The sequence below is a fragment of the Dama dama genome, chromosome 15, assembly GCF_033118175.1.
Source record: "Dama dama isolate Ldn47 chromosome 15, ASM3311817v1, whole genome shotgun sequence".
NCBI classification, from domain to species: domain Eukaryota; kingdom Metazoa; phylum Chordata; class Mammalia; order Artiodactyla; family Cervidae; genus Dama; species Dama dama.
The window spans coordinates 33,072,323-33,093,382 of NC_083695.1; the positions used below are offsets into that span (position 1 = coordinate 33,072,323).

Consider the following 21,060-nt stretch of genomic DNA (forward strand, 5'->3'; position numbering starts at 1 on the left):
CTGGAATTCTGTGCTTGAAAAATACTTAATTACGATTAAGTATTCATGGATCTTTGTCATCAGCAGGTGGTGGTAGGGAGAGGAGCTCTGATCACTCCTTGTTCAGCCTGTGGCTAGAAGGGTGAATCTTAGATACAGGGCTATTAACATAATCAGTCTCGAGAGGAGCATTCGGAAGTGTTTTGCTGCAACCTTCACACCTTGTGTGATGATGCCAAGTAAAACGGGATCATGGCTCAGCTGGTAAAGAATCTGCCTGCAATGTGGGAGACCTGGGTTCGATCCCTGGGTTGGGAAGATCACCTGGAAAAGGGAAAGGCTACCCATTCCAGTATTCTGGCCTGGAGAATTCCATGGACTGTATACCATGGGGTTGCAAAGAGTTGGACACAACTGAGAGACTCATTTTCAGCCTGCTCGAACACTTGAGGCATGTCCCTCTGAGAATGCTCAATTAACAGTCAAGCTAAAAAAATCAACTTGTTGCTTTCATCTTTTTATTGACAGTGTAGCCAGAGCTAGAGAAACGACTTACTGGATTCCATCAAATTAATAAATACAATAATTTAATTGTAAAAGGAAACAGTCTCCTTGGAAGTTTTAGCAGAAGTTACTAGAGGCAAGGGACTCTTGGCATACAATCTGCTGGGATATGGGAGGGTAGCAGAGAAAGAAAATTAGTCCATATATGGATGGTTGAGATGAGGGATTCTGCAGAAAGAAAAGCAAATGTATTGATCGCTCTTTTGAGGTATGAACTCTGAAAAGGAAGACATTAAAATGAAAAGCAACTGAACTGGGTAATCAACCTTATGCAAAGGGAATAAACATTTGGCAACATTTTAATTTTAGCTGCCAAGCTGATACTGGTTGTCCTAGAAATTGCAAAACGTGATCTTTCCTATTAGATGAAAGGCAGGCTTGGTGCCACAGGCAGGCGAAGAAAGAATGCTGCTGTGCAGTGGGCTCCCTGGACCAGCACCAACCACCAGCCCTTGACAGGAGAATGGGGTGAGTGTAAGGGTTATTGTCAGCATAAGGGAAAGAAAGGGAATTAGAAGTTGAGAAGAACAAAATGAATGGAGTTACAAGGAGAAAACTGATAGCAAGAACAAGCACTTAGATCTTAACTTTCTCTATTCTTCATGTCTAATGAACCAAAATAAGTGGGCAAGGACTTCTAAGTCAGCCAAGTTAAATGATAACTGTGGGCTGACTTGCCAACCATAAAGATCAATCCAGGTTTATCAATGTTACTGAGGATTTTGTTTCTGCCTCATTATATATGTACTTATATATGTACTTTCACCTACTTGGTCAGTAGAGTAGAGATATTTAAGTACTCCAGTGACAGTTTCAACAATAGTTTCAGAGAGGAATCTTGACTGTAGCCTTGGGTAGCACAGACTATGTAAAGGGAGTCCCCCTCAAAGCAAAGAATGTAGGCAAATTGAAACCGTTAAGAACAGGAAGAAAAAAAGAAAAGATTAAAAAAAAAATCTGATAGTATTGAGGCAGGCACATTTTCTTCCTTCAGCTGAACTAGGGCATGAGGGCTTTAGGCTAATTGGTTCAAGTGATATTGGACAAGCTTTATAAAACATGAAGACGGCAGAGGTTCACTTAAGTTTCTTTTACTATGTTAGTTTGCTCAAAATCTCAAATGCTTGTGCTTGCAATAACTTCCTAAAAGCAGAAGTAGTGTTCCCTTTTATTACCTTAAAGCATTCGCCCCTTTGATGCAAATGACTCTCACTGTGCTAACAGATGAAGTGGCACAAAACGGAGGTTGTACTTACTGCAGCAAGGTCCCTATAAACCAAAGTCGGCTTTACATAAAAATCTTATTTATAAAAAATACAATACCAAGTACAGTGAGAATGGGGCACGGAGCAGCAGTGCTCCCTGCCAGGGCCGTGCGGGGTGGCTTTTGCTACAGTGCTTGCTTAATGGCACAAGTGAAAAGCTGAATAAGGCAAACACTTGAAGAGGCAGTTTTTTGTAAACTTCTTGGGTGGGAGGACTTATTCCTCTGTTGGGACAGATGATTGGGGATGGCTAAGATCAAGTGTGACATTTGGCTCCACTTGATACATCACATTACAGACTAAGACAGCGTCTGCTGGCTGAGACCGGTTCACTTGTTTCAGGGGAGAGGTTATCACTGGAGACTTCTGCCTTGACTGTTAAAATGTGCAGCCTCTAGCTGGTGCCTTCCTATGGAGGAAATCACCTCTAAAATTTTCCTAAGTGACAAGGTACAAATAAGCTAAGTCATTCAGTTCCTTAGCTTAAAGCTCCTTAAGAACCCTACATCAATAAGTAAGCAACTTTGTTAGCGGTGTGTGGCTTGACACAAATGCTTTAACTAGAATATGTATTCCCACCCAATTGGTACCTAATAGTAATACATTGTGATGACACCTGGAAAACAAATAAATCTTCCGGAATTCTGGCCTCTTCTCATGTCCTCACTTGGAACTTTCCAGCTTTTGTGACGTATTTGACTCCTTTAAATGGCTTATATTTCTCCCCGTACATGTCCAAGCGGTTTACTTTTAAGCCTGTGTCAAAAAGAACATGTAAGCAAAGGAACAAATTACAATCTTGGTCATACCAACCAATACAATATTTGCATAAGAAACAGAGTTTACTATACAGTAAATCTGACATTAGCCAGTGTCTGTTTCAAGATCTGGAAGCAATGTTCCTTCTAGCATTCACAGATTCAAGTACTAGGAGCGTATGATTTTAGTTCAGATTCTCATATGGACAAGCAAAGTCTTTTAAGGATAATTCTTTCTTTGAGTATAAATGATTTCTTTCTTTGTGCCTGAATGAGGGTAGGGGTGAAGGGAAGCTATGTGAAATAAGGTGCTCTCCAAAATCACTCTCAAAAATCAAGGAGAGTGAGAGGCATACTGGAGTTGTTGCTCTTTGTAGAGATGGCATGTCAGTTACTCTTCTAAGCTCCTAGCAGCTGACCTCAGCAAAACTCAGTTACCCTTATACACGTCAGATTTCTCCTTACCTGAAATAGCAAGCTGTTGGATCTTGAACTGTATGTTGAGGCTTGGATTCTCTTCTGGCTTGGGTGCCCCAGACTGTAAATTTACCAGTCCTTTAAGACTGGGGAGCTTTTGTGGAGTGATTTTCCCCACATCCCACGTTAGTACCTTAAAAAGAAAAAAACAAAAAACATTCTGAACTATTTATTTTTTTGAACTATTTATTAAAGACAAATGTTCAAAGATAAGGTTCAAAGACACCATAAACTTCTGTACAAAATAAAGCACAGTGTCTTGGAATAAGAGACCTGGGATTTCCACTGAGTTTTACCACTAGTTAGCTCTGTGACTCTGAATGGAGAGTGGAAAAAGAAGTAGATGCATTTACTGAGCATCTACTTTGGGATATAATACTGTGCTCAGCACTATTCACACGCTGTCTCAGGAGCCTGTGATGTGAAATTTTGTCTAATCTTAACAAACTAAAGCTGGAGTCAGATGACTTGCTGAAGGTCACATGGTTACTTAGAGGAAAGGTTGGGATTTGAACCTAAGGCTATCTGGTATCAAATATCCTTTCGACTATGCCATCTTTACTGTTTCTCTCTGGGCTTAAGTTTAGTTTTCTTTAAAATGAGAAGATGGGCCTAAATCGGTGCTTTTAAATAAACTTTTAGTGATGGAACCCTTTGTTCAAATGAAATACTTAGTGAGGAAGCTCAGTAACAGATGAGAAAGTAAAGCTGTTATGGTTGAAGCTGGGGTGAAGGCTAGGGATCTAGTGCTCCTGCTTAATTTCTCAGCCCTGTGTGGTCTCTGGGGAGATTCTTTGACTCCTTAGGACTAGATTAGATGATCTTTAACATTCAATGATTTTATAGTTAAATAAAAAAAGACTTTTCATTTACTATGCAGCTCAATGACTTTACTGAGGAAAAGAATCATATTTTTTTACCCAAGCAGGAAGCAGAGAGAAAAATTATCTTTTTACAGTTTCTCTGAAATCCCTCTGCTAGAGGCAAATATATGGAGGATGAGAAGGCAACTTTCCTAGTCAGCATCCTCTGTGGAAGAGTATGAAATAATGCTTTTAAATTAAAAAGGAAGAGAAAGGTCTTAATTTCTTAACAATTAATATGTTGTAATATTTATTAACCATTAATAGATTATTATATGCACATAATGCTTTCCTCTTTTTAAAAAGTTTTTACATCTTCCTCATTGAAGAGTGAGTGAACCTCTGGATTATCAATGGATAAGAAAAGGCAGACTCTGAAGGAAGAAGGAATGAATCTCACTTTTCTGTTCATCGACTTAGTAGCAGATGCAGGATTTTCTCCTGTGGCAGAGCACACCACAGTCTGTATTCTAGGTTGTTAGAGCTTTAATTTCAACCAAGATATTAGACCCTTCCCTCCGTCCTCCCATGTCCCCAAATCACAAAATAAGGATTGCAGAAACACTTGCTCACTCTTGATTTTAGGTGGCTGTACCTTGGTAACTGGATCAAATGTATAGCTGCCTTGGGTTGGTGTCAGGTTCATATTCAACACAACTTTTGGCATGTGAACTGTCACTGTGATTCCTTCAATAGTTTTCCCCATATTCTGCTTTGGTCCAATTGTAATATCAAATCTACCACAAGAACTGTTCTCCTTAAAACTGATGCTATGTTTCACATATACTGGTATTGCCACTAGACTAAAAAGAGAAAGAAAGACACAACCACAAAAAACATACAATTAATAGTGTGAGCTCTAGAGGTGGCATGCAAGCCTCAGTATAGCATATCCAATACCCGCAGAACTCCAGGTTCAGTATCTGAACCAGGGCGGCTGAGTACAGCACAGCGTTGTGGAACCACTGTGCTAGAAATTATACAATTTCTGAGCAGTAAGTATACAAATCAAGATATAAACCTGAAGCTTAATTATAGCATCAACAATTGGCACAAACAGTCCTGGTTTAAGAAATGAAGTAAGATCCCAGAGAAAGATAATTTAGAATTACACAAACTAAATATATCAGTTTCTCTGTAGTAAGAGCCAAGAAAAAGTTCCTCTGCTTTTAAGTTGTTTTGATGTTGTCCAAATACTTTCTGATGTTTTCAAGGGACAAACCAGCTACAACCCATGATGCTAAATTATTCATTTAAACCTCAATGCAGAGAAGAGTGACTTCAAGCCAGTTAGTTGAGGGATGTTCTGGAGAGCTACAGGTAAGTCTGTCTCCTTCTATCAGCCATGATGTCCACAGATCATAGTAAAATTATGGCATGGGTTCATGGTTTTATCCAGGTTATGCATGGTCCCAAATGCTTGCTTCTCAGGTATATATTTACTATTATTCTATACTCTTAAGATTCAAAGTATACTAATTATATTTTAGACACGTATTTTCACCAGTTTGTTCTGGATCTCCTGGTGAGCAATGGCTAAAGGAAGCAATGATGAATTCAAGTAACCAACTGTTAGAATGAAACAGGGAAAAAGTGAGTTCTACACAGCACCCTGATAGATGACAGGAGATTATGACTGATGTAACAACATACTTTTGTGAGCTGACACGGTATGATATGAGTCGGAAGTTTCCATCTGGAGGAATAAATGACAAAACTCTTTCAGATTCCCAACGCTTGAACCGAATGCAGGGGTGGAAGCTGACATCATCTAGAAGCCTTGGATTCTGCCAGGGAAAAGAGAAGACAACCATATTCATAAAGTATAATGAATATGGCAACTCTAGTCAGATATATTATGAGATCTGAGAAATATGCTTTCTTAAGATAAAGCAGTCATGTAAGTTTATTATCATGACCATATCAACACAGTCTTATTGTCTCACAATGAATTCAAGTATACAAATAGTTTATATACATTATTATTTGAATTTCAATAATTCAATTCCAGTAATTCCCATGAGGTAGAAAATGTGAGTGGTTTCATTTCCATTTCATAGATGAAAAAACTGAGGTTCAAAGAAAGTTCAAGGTCAGGACAAGTTAGAGGCAGAGATAGCATCAGAGCTCAGTTCTCTTAGTAGTTCTCAGGAGCGTAGCATGCTGAATCTAAAATGATGAAAAGATCAATGCCCTTTCATATCAACAAAGCATATAACAATTCAGTAAAAGCAGCACCACAGATGTGCAGAAGCCAGCCAGCCATTTAAGCTACTTCTAACATACTCAGAGGCAAAGCCCTCTCTGCAGCATATCCATAAAGGCAGTGCTCATCATGTAAGCTACTGTCTTTGTAAGCTGTGCTAGGAATGTTTCTTATATAATCCACTGCAATCGAAAACAAACATGTATCAGTATTTATCATTTCATTTAGTACTTCATATGTATTGGACACGAAGGAGTTACAAAACAGAACAAAACTTACCATGAAAGAAAGGGAAAGGTCAGGCATTCCAGAGAGCTTAATGCAAGCATCAATGACCCCCTGAATTTCTGCAAAGACTGTAGATCCTAAAGGAATAATAAAGGTATCATTGGAATATGCACGTATTCTAGTAAAATAGCTCTACTTTACTAGAGCTATCACTATATCTGAAGTAATGAAGCTATTTCCCAGGTGTCAGACATACTGAAGCTTTGCACATCTATTAAAAGGTTAGTGAACAGAGGATCCATTACACCAGTTCAGACAACTTCTTTACTGAGTGCCATGGCCTGTTCCTATCTCTGGTTGGAATATCATCATATTTACGATGATTCTAAGGAAAATCAAACCCATCCTTATCTTTATAGAGTCAGTCTTGTAAGACTGCTGGATGTGAAGTTAAAATACTTTTTTCCCAGTGATTTTTAAAATAAAAAAAAATCATTCAGTTTTTAAAGGTTACTTTCCATTTACAGTTATTACAAAACATTGGCTATATTCCCTGTGTTTTACAGTATACTTGTGAGCCTATCTTACCCCCCACTGATTGTACCTCCCATTCTCCCACCCCTTTATTGCCCCACTCCACCTTGGTAAACACTAATCTGTTCTCTGTATCTGTGAGCCTGCTTTTTTTTTTTAAATTCATTAGTTTGTTGTCTTTTTTTTAGATTCCACATATAAGTGATATATAGTATTTATCTTTCTGTATCTGGTTTATTTCATTTAGCATAATGTCCTTCAAGTCCATCCATGTTGGGCAAATGGCAAAATTTCATTCTTTTTTATGCTGAGTAATTTTCCATTGTGTATATATACACATCTTCTTTATCCATTTATTGGTTGATGAACACTTACGCTGCTTCTATATCTTGGCAACTGTAAATAATGTTGGTTTGACCATTTTTTTTTTTTGAAGTTCAAATATTTTAAATAAAATTAGCCAAGTTTCTAATGAATTGGACTAAGATACCTATTAACTTTTAAGAAGTAGGAACCATTATTCTTTAACAGTACAGCAACTATTCCATACAATGGAATTTTTATAATAAAAATGAAACTCACTGTAGAGATAGTGTTTGTAATTCATAAGTCATTTTCACATACCAACTAGCTGTGTGACAGATTATTAACAGATTATTTAACTCTTCTAAGTCTCAGTTTCCCCATATATAACATGTGAGAGGTGGACTAGCTATTTTTAGTAAAATATTAGGATTCTAATACAGTACTGTTCTTCAGTCTGGGGTCTTTACTAGAAGGATCGCACATAAAGTGGTTGTAAAAAGTATGGTGCATAGTAGATATACATTACATATTAGGCTGGATAAATGGCAAGATAAATGAATACATGATAATTGGCTTAAAGTAAGGTGGCATAAGATCTGATTTATAAACGTTTGGCATTTCTCAACTAGTAGTTATGAAAATTATATGTAACCTCTGGGCAAAATAAACAGATTTGAAAACAAATGCCTTTCTGGTAAATGATACTGCCAAGGGATATCAGTTTTCTATTCAGCTTATGTCACCTGGATGGTTTTTCCCCATAAGACAATATGCACACAATTACCTGATTTATCTATAATTGCATCAATTTCTTCAACAACATCAAAATAGGCTTCATTGTTTGTATACTTTACCCCTGCACGGCGCCATGGAATGTTGGACAGCTGCCCAGTGGGGAGTGTGTCCCCAACATTACTACTGCCTAGAAATCAGAAAAATAGAAAGCAAAGCTAACATATAAAATGGTCACCAGAAAAGCTATTAGCAGAAAAAAAAAAACCTCAAATAGTTTAGCTGCTTCTTCACTGTTTGGGTTTTTCTCCACTGAAGTTGTAATGGTTTACAGAATTGTCAGAGACATATCCATACCAACATGATCAAATTTCTAGAAGACAGAAATAGGCCACATGGTCCTGTGTTTGTCTGCCAAACCAGGTTAAATTCATTTACTTATCTTTTGCTTCCTGTGTGTTGCAGTAACCTAACCTAATTCCAGTGGCTTAACAACAGAATCTCCTCCTGCTGCCACTAATGAAAACAGGCTAGATGTTTCAAAACCCTTTGCTGATTAGATGTTTGCACTGCGAATGCAGAGTGATAAGTAGGCCATTTGGTGTTCAGCTTAAATTATACATGAGATGTTGCCAAACAGGTCTCTCATGTGGAGAGTAACTGGATGTGGAATAACTGGATGAAGAACATACTCTGGCCTTTTAACATTTTAAGGTCAGCACATCCATATGGCATACCCATATGTGATACGGAAAATATACAAAATCTGGCTAATCTCCTGGTAAACTGACTATGTCTTAAAATAAGTCTGGTTGTCCAAAACATATACCCTTGAGCTGTGACACTTTAACATTCTGGTTAATTTACACTCCAATTCAAAGTAGTACATGTTTAACAACAACAATGACATGTGAAAAATTAAGAAAAGTAGCTAAAAACTATCTTCCTATTACAGAAATATAGCTACTATTAACATTTTGGTATATATATTTCTTCAAACATTCCCCTTTGGAGAAGGTAATGGCAACTCATTCCAGTGTTCTTGCCTAGAAAATTCCATGGACAGAAGAGCCTTGGGGCCTGGAGGGTTAGTCCATGGGTCGCAGAGAGTCCGACATGACTGAGTGACTAACACACACCCATACCCACACACACACACACAAACACACACCTCCCTCAGAGCAGGTTGCATCTATTACTTTTCTTCTATTTTGATAATTTTGCTTTCTTTCTGATTTCACTTTAAAATATATAGTTGACCCTTGAACAACACAGGGTTTAGGGGTGCCGATTCCTATGGCAGATGAAAATCCATATATGATTTTATAGTTGGCCTTCTCAAAACGTGGTTCTGCATTAACAGATTCAACCAAGTGTGTGGACTGTATAGTACTATAACATGTATTTATTGAAAAAAAATCTGGATTTAAGTGGACTCTCGCAGTTCAAGCCCATGTTTGGTTGTTGTAGTTCAATCACACATACAACTTTGTAGTGTGATTATGGTTGATGATCCTGTCTCCAACCCTGCTGCTTTCCAGAATTTTCTAAAAAACACTGCTTTAATCTTCCTTTTCAAAACCTTGAAATGCTATCCCACTGGTTTTATGATTAAAAACTAAATATTTAGCCTCGTATTCAAGGACTTCCTCAACTTAACCTTTCATCTCATGACTCAACTGAAAAACAGCTCTGCTTCTATTAAACAGGTTAACACAATTCAAGATTTTTCCACCGTGTGTTTTTTTCTCATATGGTTCCATCAATGAAGAATGTTCTTATTCCTCCCTCCCTTCCTAAATTCTTTTGATTCTCCAGGTCCCTGCCCTAGGCCCACCCACTACAGTTCAAGAGAGATTACTTCACCCACTGAATCACTCTCTTGATGTTTACTGTGTATTATAAACTTAAGAATTTTTTTTGTGGGGATATTTATTTATAATCATGGGCAACTTGTTATGGTTGTGTGCTTTTTTTTTTTTTCTTTCTTGGCAGTGCTGCATAGCTGCATAGTTCTCCAACCAGGGAATGAATCCAGGTCCCAGCAGTGACAGCACCAAGCCTCAATCACTGGCCCACCAAGGTATTCCACACCCCCTCTTTTCTTTCATTTAATAGCACAAGATGTGTACCCTCTAATGTCACTACACTGTCTATAAAGTTATGGAACTGTTTTTCAGAATCTTACACTGTTATTTATATATTTTAATTTTTTCCCCTCAGTTTCTCATCCAGAGTTTACATTTTAGGAGCAAAGAAATCTCGTCTTATCTTTCCTTAAATTTCTCCTGACACTTATTCTTGAGGATGAGGATGAATAATGGAAAGATCACTTTCTTGTATATACTGGCATATAACAGTTCATAGAAATTTTTCTCTAGAAGACTTTGATACTTTCAAGGAGTTTTGTCATCTGAATAGCTCTAATTTCTAGCTATACTTAAGAATTAAAGCAAAATTAGAAGTTTGCAACACAAGTACAAGGCCCATAATGCATGAAATCTCACAAATACACTAATTTCCTCTTTAATACATCTTTTTAAAAAAAATTTTTTTAATACATCTTTTATATGTATAAAATAAAGACTTGAAGGAGGTAACATATACTCTATGGTACAGAGTCTTAAACTTTCTATACTCTAGTAATTGTGCAGTACGCAGCGGTAAAGAATCCGCCTGCTAATGCAGGAGATGCGGCAGGAGACATGGGTTCATTTCATGGGTCAGGAAGATCCCCTGGAGAAGGAAATGGCAACCCACTCCACTATTCTTGCTTGGTAAATCCCATGGACTGAGGAGAAGGCTACAGTCTATAAGGTTGCAAAGAGTTGGATGGGACTTAGCGACTGACACAGGGTAATGCCAGTTTTAAAATGCTACTTTTTAAATGTTATTTTTTGTTCTTTCCCCAGCTTTACTGAGACATAATTGACATATAACATTGTATTAGTTTAAGGTATACAACATAATTATTTGATATATATATATGTATATGTTACAAAGTGATTACTACAATAGTTAACAGCAGCCACTACACTGGCTTATGGTTAACTGGGATAATTTATTCAGTGTTACTATTCATGCTAAACAATAGCAATAATATTGCTGCAGTCTTGAAGCAAAACTTATAACAAAAGAGTAACAACCAAAAACTCTATCATTTAAGATATAGGCTCTTTTCATGAAAAGAAATATATTGATATATCCATTTTAACATTACTACTAACTACAGTTCTGGCGAAAATGGACTACCTTAATAATCTGCCAGATCACAAGCAAAAATGAACTGTTTATGAAGTTTTAAAGACTCGGTTCCTAACAGACTGTTTTACCTTACCTGTAATAGAGTTGACGACAGAACGCAGAATTGTTGGTGGTTTAATTAATTCTTTCAAGATGTTAGATTCAGTAGCCAGTGGAAATCCATTGTCCAACATTTCTTCCAAGAGCTCATATACTATGACCACATTATCCTTAATTGCAGCCTCCGAACACTCACCAAAGTAGTCCTAATAAAATATACATAGTATTGCACAATGGAAGGCATGAAGAAAGGTTTGCTAAATATTTTTTATTCTGTTATAAAGGGTATATTTACAGTAGCATAATTCACTGTTTAAGATGTTGAAAATACATAAACCAGAGGGAAAAGAGCCCTCTATAATTCTATATACTATTTCTCAATATTTTCCTAATATTTTTAGATTGAACTGAATTCCTACTACAAATTATGCCAGAAAGTACACTGAAATATTAAAACAGAATATGAACTATAAACTTAATTTTCCCTGATTAGGTACTCCAAAAAACACAGATCAGTTTTAAACTACTGGTACATTAAGCAAGACAAGAAAAAAAATAAAATGTAAGTAATGGAAGATTTCATAACCTATAAAAACTGGTGCCATTCAAAGAACTGCATGTGGAGGGCACTATTTTTTCCTGATGACATAATTTATAATACATTAAAAAAATACAGTTTCTATGACCATGAGATTGTTCTGTTCTCTTAAAACAGGAGCAGCCATGTGCACTACTTGTATGCCCTATTAAAAAGATTTACGTTTTATGAACTTATGCTTAGTTGGAAAGAAGAGGGACAGAGAGACAGGGAAAGAGACTGTACACCAAAATTAAAGAATATAATTATGTCCCACCTCCAACTAACTTAAATAATCCAAATTCAAAAGACTTGATGAATAACCAACCTGAAAAGTGTCAGCAACTCGATGTAAGAACTCAATTACAAAGAGAGGTGGTACTTCAGTCTGTATGACAGAGACAAAGAAGAGCTTATCCCGGTAGATACTGATGAGGTAGTGGTGAGGTGTTGAAATAACAGGTGGTACATTTTCAACATCAGCAGCTTTCTCTTGAGCTTCAAAAAAATAATCACAGACAGACTGGCTCACGACGCTCTTCCAGTGCTTCTCTAGAAATATGTCACCGGAACAGTTTATGAGAAATAGACTGTGGATCATTTTCTGTGGGAGGAAAAATGTTTAAATTTAGTATATATCAAAGAAAAGTATCCTTGTATTATCTGGACACCAAAACCAGACAAAGGCAATACAAGAAACTACAGACCAACATCTGTAGACAGATGTAAAAATTTTCAATAAAATACTAGCAAACTGAATCTAGTAACACATAAAAAAGATTGTAATCCTGACCAAGTGGGATTTATTCAAGAATGCAAGGCTGATTTAACATATGAAAATCAGTCAATATACAATTCTCATAAAATAAAAGACAAAAACACAATTATTTCAAAAGGTGCAGAGTATCATTTGACAAAATCCAACCACCTTTGTGATAAAAACATTTAAACTAGTAACAGAAAGAAACTTCCTCAGCCTGATAATGAACATCTGTGAAAATCCTATAGCTACCATTTAATGCTTAAAGACCAAAAGCTTTCCCTTAATATAAAGAACAAACAATACTCCATTTTCACTACTTCTTTTCAACATGGTACTGGAGGATCTAGCCATGACAATTAAGCAAGAAAATGAAACACTGCAGCTATGTGCGAAAAGAGTGTTGAGTTCTTCAAAAAGTTAAAGACAGAGTTACCAAATGACCCTACAATTCTACTCCTTTATACTCAAGAGAACTGGAAACATATGTCCATACAAAAACTTGTACACAAATGGTTGTAGCAACATTATTTATAACAGCCAAAGAGTGGAAATAATTTAAATGTATATCAATTGATGAATGGATTCATTAACCAATTAATGGATAAATAATACTGATAAATATCCAAAATAAAATATTATTTAGCCATAAAAAAGAGTGAAGTACCAGTACATGCTACAACAGAATGGATCTTTAAACATTATGCTAACCAGATACAAAAGATCATAGATTATATGAGTCCATTTGTATGAAATGTCTAGAACAGGCAAATCTACAAAGAGACAGAAAGTAGATTAGTGGTTTCCAGGGGCTAGGTAGAGGGAGAAGAATGGGGAATTACTGGTTTTGCATTTCTTTTTGAGGTGATAAAAATCTTCTGGAATTAGAAATGATGGTTGCACAACTTTGTGACTATACTAAAAACTACTAAACTTCACATTTTTAGAATACTGTGCAGTTTAGTTTTTAGTATAAAAAAAGGTAAGTTTTAATTTAAATTATTATTTCAATTAACAGAAAGTATTCTTTAATACTCTGCAACACACAAATCTACCCCCAGGTGGATTAACAGAAATATGTACAAATGTACACAGAAAACATGCATAAAAATATGCTGTAGTAGTGAAAACTATTACTAGTTATTAATAGTAAGTGGGAAAATAAACTAATATATTAAAATGAAACAGCAATGAAAATGAATGAACTACTGCTACATGAAACAAATATGGACAAATCTTACAATACTGAACAAAGCCAGACACAAAAGGATACATGCAGAATGATTCTATTTATATTAAGTTCTAGAACAGACAAAACTACTCTATAGTTAAGAGAAATCAAATGGTTTCTATTATGAAGGAGAATGGGGGTGGTGACTTAAGTGAGGCATAGGGTTGGTCTTCTAAGGTACTGGTAAGGTTTTATTTCTTGATCTAGATGACGGTTACAAGTTGTGTTCATTCTGTGTTAATTTATTAGGTTTTATGTTAACAGCTTGAATACTTTTCTGAGTGTTAGTTATACTTCAAATAAAGAGTTTATTGTCCTTGTAATGTGGGAGACAGTGGACAAATATCTAATTATGTTAACTTGCTCCTTTCTTTTATATGAATATCAGTATCAGTAACTTAGTCTAGAGGTTCATACATTCAAATTACAATGCTGAATGATAAATGTAGCCTAAGGAGAAAGAATGTAAAATCTATTAATATAGTTTCAAAGCATGATGACAAACTACAAAGAGGAAAGGAAGAGTTTCCAGAATGAATTCAGTTCTATTGACAGGGAAAATGATGACAACCTGACCAGTTCTTTTCAGAGGAAGTCATTTACTTAATGACAGCAGTTGACATTTAAAGACTATCTGATGATTTCCTCTTCCCATTTGGTGCATGTTCAATAGTTATTAATTTAAATAATACTAATTTATAAGATGTGCTTTAGTAATTATTGTGTTAATAAATATGGGTGCTATTAATAGTTTAGGCTTCCTGTTTATTAGAAAGAGAAAATGTTTCTTTGTTCAAAGGCATCTCTACTTAGCCAAGTAATCAACCTTGATTGAGTTGGCAGCAATAAACCCTGACAGCTAAGGCTTTGGACCTACTAAATTTTTCCAGATTAATACCCATACTCAGTCACCCAGTCATGCCTGACTCTTGGCGACCCAATGGACTATAGCCTGTCAGTCTCCTCTATCCACGGGGTTTCCCAGGCAAGAATACTGGAGTGGGCAGCTATTTCCAGATAAAAAGCGCCACTGGAATAGAGACTTGCTATTCAGAACCTGCTTTTAACTATTACCTCTGCTCTCTGATATGTTTAAAAAAAAAAAGGAACAGGGGTATCCAGATCTACCCCTGTTCCTTTTTTTTTTTTAAACATTATGGTACCTTTTGTGGAATAAAATTTTCACCTGAAATATAAAATACGGATTAAAGTGGAACTTTTGTAATCAACTCAGTGAGACCCAGATTTGAGCACTTCAGGTGAGCCACCTATGGAATACAGCATCTTTCTAATTTTCAGCTTCAAAGTGTTTTATTCATTAAAGACAGATGAATTAATAATATCTAAAACTGAATACTTACTGTGGGCCAGGCACTATCCTAGGCACTTTACTTACATTATCTTTTTTTTTCTTTTACTTTTTTTTTTTTTTTACATTATCTTCTTTAATCCTCACAATCAATGCTATAAATACTTATCCCCATTTTGCAGATTAGACAAGAATGTCTGGAAATGATAAGTCAATTATCTAAGGTCATACAATAAGTATCAAGGCTAGGATTCAAATCCACATCCAGTTGAATCTTGAGCTCCTGTTCTTACTTGCCTCTTAGGAACTAATTATCATGAACACACTCTAATACACTAGTGTCCAGTAATACTTCCTGTAATGATGGCCATGTCCTCTACCTCTGCTGTCCAATATAGCAGCTACTAGTCACATGTGAACACTTGAAATGTGGCTAATGCAACTGATGTACTGAACTTTTAATTTTAATTAAATTTAAATAACTACACAGAGCTAATGGTTATCATATTGGACTGGGCAGCAAATGTGCTGTTTGAACTTAAAATTTAAGAGAATGAGTTGAAGGATACGTTTCTTGTTTAGTTAGAAGCCAAATGTATTCTAATAAATTACATAGTGCAGAAATTACATTTGAGAGAGCTGACAAAGTTATCTTCACCTGTTTATCCTAAAGACAGTATAGTTTGCATGGATCTTGGTACTTTACTGCCACAATATACCCTAAAAAAGCTGTTTGTTCTTGAAGAAGTGACTTCGTAGTTTCTTTATTTGAAGGGTCAGATTCCTACTTGTCATCTTAAGCTGGTGAAAAATTCTTTCTAGGAAAAGTTTCCACCAAAGTTGTTTTTATTGGCATAGTTCAGGTCTCAGAAGAATAGAGTAAGTCAAACCACCATCTGGATTTACCGCTGTTGTCCTTAGGGCTGAGGTGAAAGCATAGTTCTTGCAGCTTTCAACAGTGAGCAGCTTTAAAACCTATCTTAACTTTCTATTATAGGGAAAGAGAGCTTATTTCTTCTATCCATATTAAGACCAAGGGCCTAGTGCAAAAAAAAACTACTACATGCAGCTGTGTAAATTAAGTTGTTTCTTTAGTTACTTATCCTTTGAGTAGCCGCAGTTACTTCTTCCATTATTTTAATAAACTTTCTGGGAAAGCTACCACAACTATCATTCTGTTCCTAGTGACTTCAGAGTCAGAAAACAGAATTCTCCCAGCTTATATTAAAGATACTTAAGAAACTGTATTTAGAGGGAGTTCCATCAGAGCTTCAATTGCAGCTTAAATATTTCATAAACCCTCTTTACTGAATGTTGAACACACACACCCTGATGATTCACAAACAATGCAATCACAATATTCAAAATACCCTTGGAAGAGAGTGACTAAAAAAGAAAATGTATTCCTTTTGTATACAACAGAATGGAGGCACAGAAGGGCATATATCTAAGGTGAGAGAATGAAACCAGAAAATATTTTAGTCATTCTGATTTTTAACCAATATTTTGACCATTGTTCATTCAACAAAGTTTTGTATGTGTTCTATATTAAGCAATGGGGATACAAGTTGAACAAAACAGAGTCTCTGAACTCAAAGCATTAGAGTTCAGCAAAGAAGGCAAACAATTTAATACAGTCAGATAACAGGGGAAATACAATGTGCTATAAAAATTCACAAGGCTTCAAGGTGAGAAAGAACATAAGATAAAGAAATCCAGTACAAATTTAGCAACTTCAGAAGGTGGATGGAGGTGGTGAGATAAAAACAGAGAAAAGCAGATATTGGTTCACTTCGTTCCCAGTGCAATGCAAAAAGTCATTTTTTAAATGGTTTTATGCAGGGGATTCATGCAATCCAATTTACAGTTTTAAGAAAGACTGCACTATGGAAATTGGATAGTTGGGCAATTGAATATGGTGACATTAGCTGACAGATGACTTATGTGGTGGCCTACACTAGAGTGCTGGCAATACAGATGAAGCAAATGAAAAGGCAAGAGAAGCAGGGTTGAGAAAAGGTTTGGGGGTAGAGATGGGGACATGAGATGGAAGAGGAGGAATTTAGCTCTGGTCCTACATAATCTGACCCAATTCTGGATATATTTGACCCCAATGGATATATTCAAAACACCACTGTATACAGAGGTCTGGTGCTTCAGAGGGAAGCCAAACTGGAGATAGATTTGTGAGGACTGTAACTATGATTTTTTATTAATGGAAATTATAACAAAAGGAGACTAAAACTGCAAAGAGAGAACATGTATAGTAGAAGAGAACCTATAGAAGGAACTTCAACATTTGAGAATGTTGGGTCAAGTCAGCCTACAAAAAGTGAGAAAATGTGGCTAAAGATGGATAAGAAAAAAAAAGGGGGCAGAGTTTTTAGTAACTAGAGTATGTCAGTCAGTGTGTTTCCAGAACAATGGAGTGGTAAACATTTTAAATGGCACAAAGAGGTCAAGCTATAAGAAAAACTGAAAATATCTGTTATTTTACAGTGTTCCTCAACTTTCGATTCATCATTGCGTCTGAAGAGGCCTTTCAGAGCCCCATTCATTCATACCCCTCCTCCATAAAATTATTAAAATCACAGAATATTTCTGTACACCTCTTTATGTTCCATAAATATCTGTGCTTTATACATAAAAAGTATGATTTTTTTTTCCTCATAAGAAGCAAATTTTGTCCCTGCTGAGAATGTACAATTTAGAGGCTATTGGTGATCTCAGTGAAAGAGGTTTCATTGTAGCTCAGTGGAATGGTGGAAAAAGATATATGACAGTAGGCTGAGAAGGACATAGCAAGAAGTGGGAAAAACAGAGATAAGGAGAGTAGATGATACAGTCCAGAACTATAGCTGTGAAGGAGATAAAAAGGCAAGAAAATAAAGGGGAATAGTTCATAAAGTTAAGGAAGGATATTTTTAAATGCTGAAGGAAAAATATGAGTAGAAGGGAGGCTGATGATGTAGGAGAGAGGGAATACGTTAAAAAAAAAAAAAAGAAGAGGACTCTGAGAAGGCAGGAGAGGATGGCACTGGGAAACTCGGTGAAAGCATGTGTCTTTCCTAAGGAGAAGGGGCACTTTTCCCTCTTTAAACAGAAGGAAAGCAGATTTGTATACCTGGTTGCAAGATGATGGCTTCTATTTTCTTTGTGCAAAAGAAGAGGAGGTCATTTGTTGAGAAAGTGAATTTCTTCTGTCTACAAATACCATTTGTTAGGTGTGAATTAAAATAGTACTGGGCTACTTAAATATATCTAGTCTGCAGGGAACTCCAACATGTTGACTGTTTAGAAACCTTGTAAAATCCTAAGATTCAGTAAGAAAAGCTGACCTTGTTGCCAAGAGAGCTTCCCAACTAAAGGTATATTAGGATTCCAGTAATTTTTCTCTCATCTCAATCCTCTACTTTTCCGATGGTTCAATTGAAAGTGTCCTCTATTACTCAGCCATTAAAAAGAATTCATTTGAATCAGTTCTAATGAGATGGATGAAACTGGAGCCCATTATACAGAGTGAAGTAAGCCAGAAAGATAAACACCAATACAGTATACTAACGCATATATATGGAATTTAAAAAGATGGTAACGATAACCCTATATGCAAAACAGAAAAAGAGACACAGATGTACAGAACAGACTTTTAGACTCTGTGGGAGAAGGCGAGGGTGGGATGTTCTGAGAGAATAGCATTGAAACAAGTATACTATCAAGGGTGAAACAGACCACCAGCCCAGGCTGGATGCATGAGACAAATGCTCAGGGCTGGTACAGTGGGAAGACCCAGAGGGATGGGATGGGGAGGGCGGCGGGAGGGGGATGGGGAACACATGTAAATCCATGGTTGATTCATGTCAATGTATGGCAAAAACCACTACAATATTGTAAAGTAATTAGCCTCCAACTAATAAAAATAAATGGGAAAAAAAAAAAAGAAAGTGTCCTTTGTACTTTCCAACATTAATCCTTTTACCTCTAATTTGGATCCCATCCCCTCTCCTCTCTTCCAAGGTCTTACTTCTTCTTTCTTGAATCTTTACTCTTATACATTAGTTCCTCGCTCATAAAGTGCTTTGTATCCTCTAAAGCAAACAAACTCCAAACCTTTTAGGGAGATTGCAAACAATTTTTCTCTTCATGCTCCACATGAAGAAGCATTAGTCTACACTTGCAGTCTCTCCTCTCAATAAAGCAGTTCTTGCAAATGACCCAATGACTTCTTAATCATCAATTCCAACAACCTGTTCTCAGACTTCAACTTCTTCCTTTGATCCTTGCAGCATTTCACGTCACTGTTAAGTGTCCGCCAAACAAGTACTTCTTACCAAATTATATGAAACTTCACCTGTTTTGGTTCTCACCTGGAAAGTTTCTTTCTGGTTTGCTTATCAGACTGTTTCCCCCCCCACCCCCCCAACCTTTCATCTCCATCTACACTACTGTCTCAAAATGGATATATCCCAAGTCCTACAAAATTCCTCCTCCGCATGTGTTGTTGTTTAGTCGCTAAGTCGTGTTCGACTCTTTTGCGACCTCATGGAGCTGTAGCCCACCAGGCTCCTCTGTCCATGGGATTTCTCAAGCAAGAATAATGGGGGTTGCCATTTCTCCCTGACCCAGGGATCGAACCCAAGTCTCCTCCATTGGCAGGCAGATTCTTTACCACTGAGCCACTTGGGCAACCCATCTCATGTGAAGACTACTAATTTGAAACAAGTATCAACAGGTCTTTGTAGCTCAAATGGTTAAGAGTTCTCCTGCAATGCAGGAGACCACGGTTCGATTCCTGGATCAGGAAGACCCTCTGGATAAAGGAATAGCAATCCACTCCAGCTTTCTTGCCTGGAAAATCCCATGGACAGAGCAGACTGGCGGCCTATAGTTCGTGGGGTCGCAAAGAGTCGGACACGACTGAGCAACTAACACTACTACTACACTATCAACTTCTTAATCAAGCTCCAACTTCAATCCAAACCAACCACATCGTTCATAATTCTTTCCATACTCACTGTCACCTCCTCAGTTTAGATCCCTATTTACTCATTTTTGAAGAACTGCAACACCCTCCTCACCGTATTCCCCGAGGCTCATCCAGGTGCCACCCTCTAACAGGACGCCCGCTCGCGTCAGTTAGGGATTTTGTCCTCCAAAGTAGAAGCCTGGGGTTGAGGTCCGAGTCATCGGTACTCCAGCTCTCCGTGCGTGACAAGACCTTTTTCCCGCGCCGAAGCACGACAAGCGACCCCAATGAGCCTGAACCTCTTGAGCTTGAGGCCTGAGAACACTGGGCGGTAGGTGCACCGTTCCCTTCCGGCCTAGCTGGCAAGAAAGACCGGAAGGCCGGGAGGAAGGCGCGGCTCCGGTCAACAGCACCAGAGGCGCTTCCACACTCCAGGCTGGAAGCCGGAGCTCTAGCTAGCCAGTCTACTTACCAGCTTTCGTGATGTCCCCTGTCCGTAGACCAACCCCCCTCTCCCCCGCCCCTCACACTCACCCCGGCTCCTGGGCCCGTCAGTGATTAGACGCGGGTCCTCTCCGGACCGAGGCTGAGACAGCTGAGAAAGCCGTGAGGACCCTGCAGTTGGGATGCCCAGCAGATTGCCTGACTAACAGCATCAATATGACCAACAGTACTGGAAAGAGTAAACGAGCGGGAAGACGCTGAATGAAAAGACGTCTTTTGAATTTTAGGATATCATCTTCTGAATCATCCAGGTCTAGAAGAATGGGAGCTTTCACCTCTTCTCGACTCAGGCGCTCATCTGCAGCCTAAACCAGTCTGGGGTGTCCCTGGAGTCGAGCGCGCGGGGTCTGGAAGAGCTGTGTACTAGCCAATGGGTAAGGCCAAGAGGTAGGGCCAAAAGACTGTGGCTGGGAGAGGCACAAACTGGGAGGAGCCAAAAGGGGCGGGGTCTAGTGACAAGGAGGCGGTGATGCGATGAGGGGGCGGGGAGAGGGAGCCGAA

The 21,060-nt window shown here is 37.6% G+C and overlaps 1 protein-coding gene across 3 annotated transcripts; it reads right to left on the reverse strand.

The window, feature by feature from the left end:
- Positions 1–480: 480 nt before the first annotated feature.
- Positions 481–20,914, reverse strand: AP3M1 (adaptor related protein complex 3 subunit mu 1). Of its 3 annotated transcripts, none has more exons than XM_061161877.1 (9): positions 20,590–20,914; positions 12,121–12,396; positions 11,250–11,421; positions 7,965–8,102; positions 6,392–6,477; positions 5,560–5,693; positions 4,502–4,709; positions 3,032–3,176; positions 481–2,564 (listed from the first exon to the last, which is right to left on the reverse strand). In XM_061161877.1, exons 2-9 carry the CDS (start codon positions 12,391–12,393, stop codon positions 2,464–2,466), a joined length of 1,257 nt encoding a protein of 418 aa, XP_061017860.1. In that variant the 5' UTR covers positions 12,394–12,396; positions 20,590–20,914; the 3' UTR covers positions 481–2,463. The 3 variants fall into 3 exon arrangements, with proteins under 3 accessions (XP_061017860.1, XP_061017862.1, XP_061017861.1); XM_061161879.1 differs by lacking the exon at positions 20,590–20,914 and adding an exon at positions 20,528–20,547; XM_061161878.1 differs by lacking the exon at positions 20,590–20,914 and adding an exon at positions 20,168–20,459.
- Positions 20,915–21,060: the final 146 nt, after the last annotated feature.

Coding starts and splice junctions, on each gene's coding strand:
- AP3M1 (XM_061161877.1), bottom strand. CDS start 12,393: ATGATCCACAGTCTATTTCTCATAAACTGTTCCGGTGACATATTTCTA. Junction 6,478..7,964: donor TGCAATTATAGATAAATCAG/GTAATTGTGTGC, acceptor TTATTCCTTTAG/GATCTACAGTCTTTGCAGAA. Junction 2,565..3,031: donor CCAACAGCTTGCTATTTCAG/GTAAGGAGAAAT, acceptor TTTTTGACACAG/GCTTAAAAGTAAACCGCTTG.